This window comes from Carettochelys insculpta, chromosome 11 (assembly GCF_033958435.1).
Source record: "Carettochelys insculpta isolate YL-2023 chromosome 11, ASM3395843v1, whole genome shotgun sequence".
NCBI classification, from domain to species: domain Eukaryota; kingdom Metazoa; phylum Chordata; order Testudines; family Carettochelyidae; genus Carettochelys; species Carettochelys insculpta.
The window spans coordinates 31,189,360-31,201,495 of record NC_134147.1 but is presented as its reverse complement, the minus strand read 5'-3'; the positions used below and the strand labels follow the sequence as shown (position 1 = coordinate 31,201,495).

General features: G+C 45.3%; 1 protein-coding gene across 1 annotated transcript in view; it reads right to left on the bottom strand.

The window, feature by feature from the left end:
* PLXND1 (plexin D1) overlaps positions 1–11,850 on the bottom strand; it is a 142,759-nt gene extending 130,909 nt beyond the window's left edge. The window contains exon 1 of the mRNA XM_075006100.1: positions 9,894–11,850. Coding sequence (XP_074862201.1) covers positions 9,894–11,612 — 1,719 coding nt within the window. The 5' untranslated portion in view covers positions 11,613–11,850. The remainder of the gene's footprint in view (positions 1–9,893) is intronic.
* Positions 11,851–12,136: the final 286 nt, after the last annotated feature.

The following is a 12,136-nucleotide window of genomic DNA, read 5'->3' as shown; positions in this document are numbered from 1 at the left end:
TACTGCCCCCAGTAAAATGAGGGGGGTTATTCTTATCCACATTAGGTGAGTGCAGCGAGACTCCATTTATGAATGGTTGTTAATTACACTGAGATTTGTGGATGGACAGAGCTCCAGAAATCCAATGTGTTAATAGGGTTCTTTTGCTCCCTACTACAAAAACCTTTTCAAAGAACCCCAGGGAGTAAAGTATACAGGCATCAGCCATGTGCTCTTTTCTGCTGAACAATTTCCTTTGCTCATCATCAAGAACTTTTACTATTGACATCATCCTTAATGCAGGTAAGTGCATGCACAAATGACATGTTGAACTGCTCATTTGTGCACACAATTAGTGCAGCTATGCATGCAACTACAACAACTGTGAGCAAATTATCCATGTGTGCAATTCTAAAGGTCTGAGCCATTACTTATAGCCACATGCTATCAATAATATTGACTATAGTATTACTGGAGAGCATGTATCTGTAGGTAAGTGTGACAGGTCTCAGGTATTTATAATTAACTGTTTTCATGCCTCTCTTGTGCTTGCTTGTACAGTGTTTGCATTAAATTACTTTAGCCAAGGACAGGCTTATGACTTAATGTCTCCAATAACCCTTTCCAACCAGCTATTGGGCCAGAACAGCATAGATATTCAGGCACCTAAAGACCTGGATGGATGGCTAGTAGGATTCCTAATAATGTTGGAAGTGGATAATCTAAATCCACAGTAAGGGTCTCAGTGCAGAATAAAAGTGTCCACATGAGGAATTAGTGCAAAATAGCTATTGTAATTTCAAAAACTAGAGCTGTTTTGTGCTAACAGCCTGTGAATTCACCATGTTGACAAGCTCTTAATCAGGTAAAAATTTCTGTTTTTGGTGTGAAGCCTGATTAAGCTCACTGATTTGGACTGAATTTCTCATTGTAATCTGGAATTAGTTTGGTACTGAAACTCAAAGCAGGTGCAGACCCAAGAGGGATTCTTGGGAGGTTTCAGAACAGCTAGTAAGAACCTGAGCAACATGCACCCCTTTTAGATAAAATCAGTGAGTTTCACATAGGCTGTGTCTACACTTGCCCCCAACTTCGAAGGGGGCATGTTAATCAGGGCCATGGGAGATTAATAATGAAGTGCTGCGGTGAATATGCCGCACTTCATTAGGCTAATTTTCCCCCACGGCAACTTCAAGGTGTAAAATTTTGAAGTGCCAGCGTGCATGCAGGCACTTATAAGTTTGACACTTTGAAGTTGCTGTGGGGGAAAATTAGCCTAATGAAGTGCCGCGTATTCACCACAGCACTTCATTAGTAATCTCCCGTGGCCCTGATTACCATGTCCCCTTCGAAGTTGAGGGCAAGTGTGGACAAGCCCACAGGATTTTTTATGGCTTTTTCATATTTGCCTATATCTAGAAATTCCAAGGATTTGTTTCATAACACATCTATATGAAAATATACACTCCAACCTCCCACTGTAACCTACTGTTTAGTAGATATGGGCCCAGGACACTGCATTCAGATTCAGATTCAGATTCCAGTCTGAACTTCTCCAAAGAACAGTGAAAAAGTTGGAGCCAAGGCTTTGATCTGGAGTGTTAAGTACTGATCCTGCAATCAGACCTACACAGGGAAAGAGCTCCACACACACTATCCGATATCAGGGACACAGAGTGCACAGGGACACATTGTTATTTTCTCTCTAAAACATTCATTATCACAGTAAGAAAAAGAGATTAAAGTGATATAGTGACATCCTGTAGCTTTGGAACACTGCAGTATTTTTCAGCCTCAGATAGCCACATGTGAGTCCACAACTGATGAGCATGTGCAAGCTCAAGACATCATTGTCGGACACGACGGACTACCTACTAGTCCTCAATCCTCAAAGCATCAGATTATATAAGATAAAAATGTATTACAGGAACTTTGGCTTTATTTTTAATGTATACATTAACTGTAAATTTGCAGCTTCCTTTTTGTGGGTAGTCCTCTGGATTTGTTTGAAGGGAAGTAAAGTTACAAGAGCTTTGTTTTCATGTTTGGAGTTTCTGACTTAGTATAAACTAGTACTCCAAAGTAACAAACCTCCTTTAAAACCCAGTCCCATTGGGACACTACAGTATGTTTGGACAGTAAGTAGATGCTTTGTCATACTCCCATGTGGATACAAGTTTTAGTTTGGGAAGATTTTCTTACTGGTTGTAGACAACATTTCCAAAACCAAATAAACACATACTGAAATAGTTTCTGTAATTCGCTCAAGCAGTGCATTTCATTTAACAACTCATTATCATAAAATCTCACTGATGGCTATCAGATCACTAAACCACAAAATACACTGTTCAGCTAACATGCAGAGCCCGAACAAAGCCACAAGAGCCAGAAAATTCAGAGTTAATACTGAAACTCCATCATTATCACATGCCACTATGCCTAAGTATTTCAGCATGAAAATACCCTAAATCAGAAATCCCTGGAAGTCCCCACAACAGAACTGGGTGGGACGGGACTGGACTGGTGTTTCAGCCAGCTTTTCTCAGTTCTGTATGTGCATTAGACATTAAATTTTATTTTAACAGTTATTGCTCCTCATGGTTTAGGGACAGATCCTTAGTGATGACTGCAGCATGCAGAATACAAATGGGTGCATAAAAGTGGCTTAACGTTGACATTTGCTATCCCCTGCTCCTAACTGCTACTGTGAGGAGGACTGAATTCATACAGCATTCGGTTTACTGCAAACAGCCCCAAGGGGCTTGAATGGTGATATTAAAACATTTTTATAATAATGGTATTGAGAGCTGTTCAACCAAACTGTGAACTCTTTATATGATGGAAATTGCTTCAAACCAGAGAGTGCTGCAACACCTCCAAATACTCCTACTTCCCATGCCCTAACGTTGAAACACAACCAGAAGTGAACACAATACACACGTACCTTCTTCTTTTCCCTGCTATGACAGCATCACAGAGTAACATAAGAACCCATACATTGGCTCTACACTTTGGGATGCTTCTCTTTATAATACAGTAATTCTCAACAGGCCAATTAAACCAGCTTTATAGCCAACTTGCCGCTTGGTGTGGCCACTTGACACCATACCACAACAAAATATCAAGGCCTTAATTTCCTTTTTTGGAATGGATCTAAGGTGCAGAGTATCTCAATTCAAATCCATGTGAAATGATGACACTCAACACAGCAGAAGACTGGGCCCTAACTTAACTAATTAAAAAAGGAACGTAAAAGGCATTCCAAGCTCATGGACTGACGCTTCAGGGTACTTCAAATGTAAAGGTCCAGAATCTGACCTAAGTTACAATAAATGGTGTGAAAATGGAGTGCACCATGGTTTAACACCACCATACATGAGATCAGAATCTGGTCTCACGTAGCAATGGACTCATTTACACTTACCCATGTTTGTTAAGCTGAGAGAGCACACCACCATGGAAGGTAGGCACTAAAGAGATCATATACAGTCATCATAATCTTTGGAGACATAGACTCAAATCCGGTTGAGGCAAAGGGAGGAAAATACATTGGTGGTCCCATTCTAACACTTCACAGTGGATATTTATTGTGTCTATTGCAAAAACAACACACAGTCTGAGGGTATGTCTACATAGCAAAGTTATTTCAAAATAACTTTCCAAGCATCTACACAACACAACTGCTATTTTGAAATATATTCAAAAAAGGTAAACCTCATTGCATGAGGAATAGCACCTATTTTGAAATAGGCTCTATTCCCTGTCGAAACAGCCCCTATTTCGAAATAAGCCATAGTGCATTCAATGATTCTATTTCAAAATAGGTTCTATTGTGTGGAGATGCTGTATTTCGAAACAGCTAAGTTCTATTTCTAAATGCATTTTTTGTGTAAGAGTGTTATTTAGAAATTCCAGAATATCTCATCTATCACAATGCTGCTTTGTAGACACCATGAGACAAGTTGTTACAGACAGGCAATCTCAGCACAGGAGAGGCAAACCTGGAAATTCCCCACTCATCTTTGGTGCAAAATACAACCACTTTCTCTCTGTTCCAAAATCCTTCCTTAAAGCACATGCCTTCCACTAAAACTACCAGTCTTAACTCACCTCTTTCAAAAGCGATGTAACAGAAGCTTTCATTAACAAAACATATACTAGAAACACTGTTAATCTTCCTCTGCCTTTCTGGAGAATCTGCATACGCACTTTGTTTGGCCTTTAATGCTCCAGTTCAGCAGAACACTTCAACTTGTGCTTAAATAAGTCAAAGGAACTACTAAGAGCTTAAAGATAAGTATGTGTTTAAGTAAGGTATTGAATAAAGACTTCAACCCCTAGTACGGCACAGAGCACACTGTCAGAACGCAAATAATGTAGCAATAATGTAATAACAAAAAAAATCTACTAATAAGAGTAGAAGTATACAGTGAAGGAAGCAGAGGCAACACCTACCCACACTAGAGCTGTCTATTTTTTTTCCCTCTGGGCAATACAGCCGTCCCCGCAAATGCATACTCTTCATTATTATTTATACAGCACTGTAGGGGTGCATGGTACTTTAAAAGCAAGCACATCCCTTGCCCCAAAATAATTTACAGTCTAAGGACCTGATCACACAATCCACTCAATCCACTACTCACACAAGTAGTATTTACCCCCATGAGTCCCACTGACTTCAACAACTGAATTAGTCTTACAAGCAAAGTTTTCAGGACTGGTCCCTTGATTTCTTTTCAATCAACACCCGCTATAGTACTATTCATTCCAAGATCTGTAATACAGAATCTCTTTAGTCTAACCTATGTTTGCAATGAATCCAGTCATTTCATATTTTTCCAAATTCATTTTAAAGAGCCATAAACTACAGAAGCACTTTAAAAAAATGAATACATTTGCATTATATATGGACAAAAAGCAAAATAAACACCAAACCTGGGAACCCACTAACTGCTGAAAAGTGGAGCTTATAATAGAAACATGGATAGACCCTCAACTAAAACACCATGCCAGCTGCTGCTGTAATATATTTTCCTGCTGTGCTCCCAGGGCTGGGATGTAAAATATATTAGAATACTTCATTGTCTCAAAGGTGGAAATTGGCGTTAGATTTTTTTCAGTGCACAGAAACATTATATATTACAATCCTCATCTTGATACAGTTGCTCTGGGAGTTAGAAATAAAAGCAGCTTGTTAACTTGTTGGCAATCCTAATGATTAGGAAAAGGGAGGAAAAAAATGAAAGCTCTTCTTCCAACTAAATGGCAGGTAAGAGGGCTTCCAGCAGGTTAGGTCAACGTTTCTAGAGATTTGCACGTCAAGTGAACGGGAAACAAACAAATAAATATTAAGCAGGAACAAATATTAATAGTATTTTTAATTTCTGTACTGCTGAACCTTCCACGCGAGGAGCACAAACCACCTGCACAACCAGAATCATTAACACTCAACGAGGGAGGCCCATTAACTATAGTAAGGTCATTGTATAGGTCAGTTTTACTGAGGCAAAGGGAAACAACATCCTCAAGGACATACAGAAGGTCAGTATCAGAAGCCAGTTCTCCTGACTCCCATCTCCATACTATAACCACTAACCTATACTGCTCTCCTTGTGAAAAATACACGTTTTCGAAAAGTTTGATTCTGCAAGATACTGAGCAGTGGGAAGGAATAGCTCAGCTGTTTGAACAGTGGTTTGCTAAACCAGGGTTGTGAGTTCAATCCTTGATGAGGCCATATAGGGATTGGGGCAAACAGATGTCAGGGATGGTGCTTGGTCCTGCCAAGAGGGCAGGGGAATGGACTAGATGACCTCCCAAAGTCCCTTCCAGTTCTAGGAGATGTGTACCTCTAATTATTTAACTTAATACATTCAAAGCTCACTGACTTCAGTGGAAGCTTAAAGGGCTCAAAACCTTGTGGCATATACCCCTAAATGCCATGTACAGTAAACTCTTTCATATCCAGCAGCTCTATGACCAGGAGGTTCCCAGATAGTCAAATATTCTGGATAATACAGAGGTATACCTAGCAATGCGTAACACTAAAGGACAAGATGAGATCTTAAGAAACAAACAGAAATGTTTGCAGAGTACTTTATTTACCAACAACAGTATTGTACACTGTAAACTTATGCTGTATTTATTTGTATTTATGTTCACTATACTGTACTGATGGAAAACGTAACTAAAATTTACTGATGGTTAAAATGCTGGTTATGTGAGAGTTCCAGATGATAGAATGCCAGATATTAAAGAGTTTACTGTACATTATTAACCACACTTCCAATGACACAACCCTTCTTAATAAGCTTTCATTATGGAATTGATAATCTTTCTAGTCATCACTACATACAGATGATATCCTGAGTACAGCATTCATTTCTGCAATAACTGAATCAATACAAAAATTATTTTAAAAAAGGATTGATCTTGTCAACTCCTACAGACGAATCACTTGCTTTACACTATGGTTTTCTTCCTTGCTCTGACACTGACTTCACCTACAGACTAGGGCAAATCTCATCATCTCTGCTGCAGATCCCACCTGCTATTAACAGCCATAAATATACTTACATGACTGCCTCACAGAGCCATATCTATAAAATGCTTTACAGAGGAAAAAGACCAGATATGTTAAGTGCTAACAGAAGATGGCTTATTCATCATCGTTAATGTTGTTCCTGAGTGACTATTAGAAAAATCTGTACTACTCATACAACTAGGAATTTTCTAAGGTGGCTGAGGAAGTCAATTAGGTGCCTTGTTGAGTTTCAATGGAAGGTTCGTGCCTAAATCCTTATTGCCCCTGAAGAATCTCAGCCACACTGCCTAATCCTGCAGCCATTGCTCAGGATGTGTCCCTGCAAAGCGCTGAAGGCCTGATCGTTACGGATGCTGAGCTCCCAGAACTTCAACGGAAATCATCAAAAGTGTAGGTGTGTTCAGCAGCTCTGAAAGTTAAGTCTTCAACTTCCACTTGCATCAGTGTGAACTGAGACTGCCTTAGAACTGGACCACTGTTCCCTGTAAACTGGCACTTGGGTGGCCACGCAGGAGAGATTCAGGTGCCACCCAGATGATTAGCGGATTGCCCACAGCTGGCAGCATGTGTCTACTGGTGGTGCGCATCTGCACATGCCTTGGTGCACATAAGATTTATTCCACCACTGCATAGAAAAAATTAGAGGGAACACTGGACAGGCCCTGCACCATTTAGTGCACTGAGTCTTTCTGTGACATTAACAATCAAAGCCACGATGGTTACCAGATTTTTTGTCTGTCTGGCAGCTTGTACTTTGCCACCAGAGGAATACAATCCAACTTTCCTAAAGCCAGTCTGTGAACCACTGCAGCATTAAGACTACCTATTTTAACACAGCATGGGGCTGCGTCTGTCAAACACACTGGTTACCATAGGAAACCTTTCTATCATTGCCACTGTGAAACACAGAAGCCAAAACCCAAGTGGTCTGTCTTGCCTGTGAAATCAAACAGATGTTTTTATAATCTCTGATGGAGTCAAATTGTGCCCCTTTCCCAGAGGAAGGGGGAAAAGATACCATGCTAGAACACCTCTGTTGTTTAATAGTTTGTGACTTTTACTGAAGGGGAAAATAGGTTTCTTTATCTGGCCTTAAAATGTATAGTATTTCAAGTGTTGTAGCCATGTTGGTCTCAGGATTTGTGGAGACATGACAGGTGAGGTAATATCTTTTAATCGACCAGATTTGGTTGCTGGGAGAAATATGCCTTCCAGCTTCACGGAGCCCATCTTCAGATGTGGGAAAGGTAACCAGCTAATGATAGTATGGGCCAGATTGTCAGGCATCTGGGGTAAACACATGTTGCAAGAAACCACTTACAGTAGAGTGGGCAAAGGTAATAATTTCCAGCCCTGAAGAAGAGCTCTGTGAAGCACAAAAACTTGTCTCTTCTACCATCAGAAGTTGGTCCCATAAAATATGTTACCCTCCCACTTTCTCTCTATTACAATTTATGTCCACTTGGTATCAAACTGTGACAATGGCAAACTTGCACCCCAAATACAATGAAACAATGCACCCTGTGTTCCCTCTCCATGCGCAGTATACATCCTGCACTGTCCTGCTGCAGGAATACACAGAGTATGTGGGAAGAGAACAGCTACAACCAAACACACATTCTTAGAGCCGCCTTCCCTCCACGTCTGCATAGAGAGCAACAACTGAAAAGAAAGAGAAAAATAAAGTCTGTGAGTCACCACTTGTTCACTGGGGACAGGGAACGTGGGAATAAAGATGGTCCTTGATAAAAGAGGGGGTGGTTTTATGTGTGCGAAAACCACTGCATGTTTGAGTTCATAGTAAACCAAGTAGGAATCCAATTGACTTTCACAATGGACCTAAATTTACACACAGATACTGCATGAATGTAAATCCTTGTGGGAAAAAAAGGAGCTTATTGTACTCAGAATGTTTTCCCCAATCTCCTAAATACTGTCTGGTGTACATAAACCAGAATCACTCATCAGAGGAGCCTATGAGATAGATTTGAGCAGAGATGGTCTTGAGAGTGCAGAATCCACATACAAATTCCGACATCCACTTCAGTCCAGGGCAGAATTTTGGCTTTGTTCAGCTGCAGACCTCAGAGAGAGATGTGGGTTCAGATGCTGAACTGTGATAGGGTTTCAGATGCTGTTGTTTGTGATAATTCATTAAAGGACTAGAGTCTGATATGTACTATTGAAATCTGTGAAGCTTTGCAACTGATTTTAATGGATTACACTATACAAGTTCACACCCACAGAGACTATAGTAGTTATGACATTCAGGTCTGCCTCCCAGTTTTGATTCCAACCACCATTTCCCCAGAGTCCAGTGGTTCTCACACCCAAGCTTCTGACTGAATCCCATCTCTAATTTGCATTTATCCCACCATGCTTCTGTCAGATATGCAGAACTGTGAAAGCTGTATCACTTGAGACATTTACACTGGACTAGACAAAGCACTGGAGAACAGAACACAGAGAACAATTCCGAGGGACAAACTAACAACTCTCTTCCACCTCTAAACTTCCATGATTCCTAACCCCTCCTGCTTTCAGGATTGTTGTTGCTTTGTTTTGCTGGAGTACAGACTAACAGGGCAACCTCTCCATTACTACTCATGAAAGTGTTATTATTAATCCAGACTTGAGACCCAACCCTAAAGTCCTTACACTGACTTTGACTGAGTTTTGCCTGAGTAAGAATTTTAAGATTGGAGAACCAAGCCCCAGCCAAGCAAGGCCAGTCACAGCTGTGTATCAGCAGGGGCTCACCACACTGTCTGTTCTGAGCCCTGTCCTGCAGAGCTCTAGGTCAACTTACAGTCTCTCACCTACTAAACAGCTGGGGTTTTGCCAGCAGGTAGTTTGGTTCCAATGACCTGCAGTACTAGGTGGATTACCTGGCATTTCTCTCACAACGTGAGGAGAAACTTCTCTTGCTCAAAATCTGCTCCCCTGAGATGCACTTTATCAGAGCAAGGGTTCTCCAACTCTGCATTCTGATCCTCCATAGGGGCACACCTGCTCCCTGCACAGCAGCACTGCACAGGGCCCTTCACCTTCTTCTCCCTCCTTAGAAGGCTGTTTCCCCCAGTCCCAGAAAACTAAGCCCTAGCATTATCTGGGGCCCTTCAGGAACTTTCTCAGGGGCTCTCCTAATGCTGAAACTCTGCTCCTCGGACCCCCTCTATCCCCACCCCTGCAAGGGTGAACATCTGCAACCTTAGAGGGGAGTCCCCATCCCAAGGGGACAGGTCCCCACGCCCAGAGAGCCAAGATCGCCCACCTGCCCCAGCCCAGCAGAGGTTCCCCCCAGTGCCGAGCATCACTGGGGCAGGCTCCCCACTCCCGAGCCCGTGGGGGGGCCCGATCCCCTCCCTACCTGGATGTTCCTCTTCTCGCAAGCCGGCCCGGTGCCCTGCACCACGCTGTCCAGCACAGTGACCAACCCGGCCTCGGGCTCCACGAAGCAGGAGTTCCTGGCCTGCCGGATGCTCCCCTCGATGTCAGCGAAGCGGAAGGCGCAGAGCGCCGCGTGCGACCGGGCCCCGGGCGGGGCGGCCCGCTCGAAGACGCCGAAGAGCAGCTCCTGGGGCTGAGGGGGCCCCGCCCCGCCGGCGGGCTCCAGCTGCAGGGCGGCCGTGGCGGGGAAGACAGAGACCAGGCGGGTGAAGCCGTCGCCGCCGGCCGCCCCGCACTGCAGCCCCAACTGGATGTAGGACTCGGTCAGCTTCTTGGTCTCTGCGGCGCTGGCGTTGCGGCCCGGCTCGGCCAGGCAGATGCGCGCCAAAAGGCTGTGCGCGTGGCTCTCCTTGTCGCCCACGTTGGCCTCGCTGTTGAGGGCCAGGTAGGCGTAGGCGGCGGCGGCGCCCCGCGGCGGCCGGGGGGCGGGCTGCAGGAAGGCCCTGACGAAGCTGAGCTTGTGGCGGGCCTTGGCCCCCTGCTTGATCTTGAAGATGTTGTCGTCCGAGGGGTTGAGGTCGAAGGTGAAGAGCTTGGCCATGTCGCCGCGGGCGTTGAGGGCGCGGATGGCGATCTCGGGCGTGTTCTCGAAGCGGTGGTCCTCCAGGCTCTGGTTGCGCGGGAAGAAGGGGCTGCCGAAGCCCGTGTAGGTCGCCGCCACCAGCAGGCGCGTGTCCCGCCTGCCCCCCGCCGGCCGCAGCACCAGCCCCACGGTGGAGGCGTTGGGGTGGTTGGCGGCGACGTTGAGCATGCTGGGGAAAACGGTCACCGGCTCCCCGCCGCCGCCGGCGCTGCCCGGCGGGAAGCTGACGGCCACGGCCGAGATGTTGGCCATGCTGCGCAGCTGGCAGAAGCCCTGGTAGATGGAGCCGCACACCACCAGGATGCCCTGCGCCGGGTCCGGCTGCAGGAGCTTGTTGTAGTTGTCGGTCAGCACCTTGGGGTGCTCGCAGGAGGCCTGGGGCAGCTGGGGCGCGTGACAGAGGGGGTTGTCCGGCACCGGGCCCACCTGCTCCTCCACCTCCAGCGTCAGGTTGGGACCGGAGAGCTGGTAGAGCCGGTTGACAGCCGCCAGGTAGATCTTGCTGCCCGGCCCGTCCAGGGCGAAGTTGTTGGTCACGGTGGGCGAGAGGAACTTGTGCTGCACCTCCAGCCCGGCGCTGGGGCTGCCGAGGAGGGCCAGCAGCAGCAGGAGCAGGAGGGAGGCCAGTAGCTCAGCGCCTCGGTTTCGCGGAGCCATCCTGCCTGCTGGCCGGCTGCTGGGCAGAGTGCATGAGGCTGCACGCGAAAGAGGCTTTGCAACGCCCGGGGAGGAAAACCTGCTTCCTGCGAAGCCAACACGCCTCGGCACTGAGTGACGCCAGGAGGGAAGTCCTGAGCCTTTGTTGCAAGGCGCAGCCCTTGCCTGGTTCCTGGACCTTCCTGTCTCTCTCTCCTCGCCAGTCCGGGGATCGGATGGGGTTAAACTGCTCCGGAGCTCGTCTTTGCAAAGGCTAAACCCTCCTCCTCCCTCTGACAGCTCCGCTCTGCCTGTGGAACGATCCGCTGCTCTCAGGCTTCTCCTCTCGTTTGCTTCCCTCCTTTCTGCATTACTCATGGTGTGTGCTGCTTTTTTTTTTTTAAATTTAGGGTTTGTCATGTGAATATGATTAAGTTAAAGATATTTTCCAAAAGCTGGAAGGCAAACGCTGCACCAGCCAGCCACACAAAGAGGCAGCCCTTGTTCCTTGAGAGCAGCTCTTCTTCTAATAAATAACTCTTGTGTTTGTGTTTTTTTCATGTTTCTGATCAGAAAATGGGACTGAAGGGGTGAGAGGAGATAAGAACTGTTCTGGTCCGGAAATAAAGCAAGACTGCCACCAATACTAAAAATAACCAAAAACCATTCAGTTCTGCTGACCCCCCCAACAGTCAGAATAAGTTAACTTCAGGGCTCTTGAAGTATTGCACTCCCCATAAAGAAGTTGTACAAGTAAGGATAACAAAGAAGAGGAGGTCAGACTGTCTGGGGTTTGGGGGTCAGGGATAAATTAAGTGGACAAATATTCCAAGTATGTAAGGGTGGGGGGAATCTCTCCCAATCTCACTGTATTTCAGTTGCTGGCGCTGGGCACTGCTTGTTGTTTTAATTCCCCCTGTTCTAATGGAGATGTGTTTGCATTG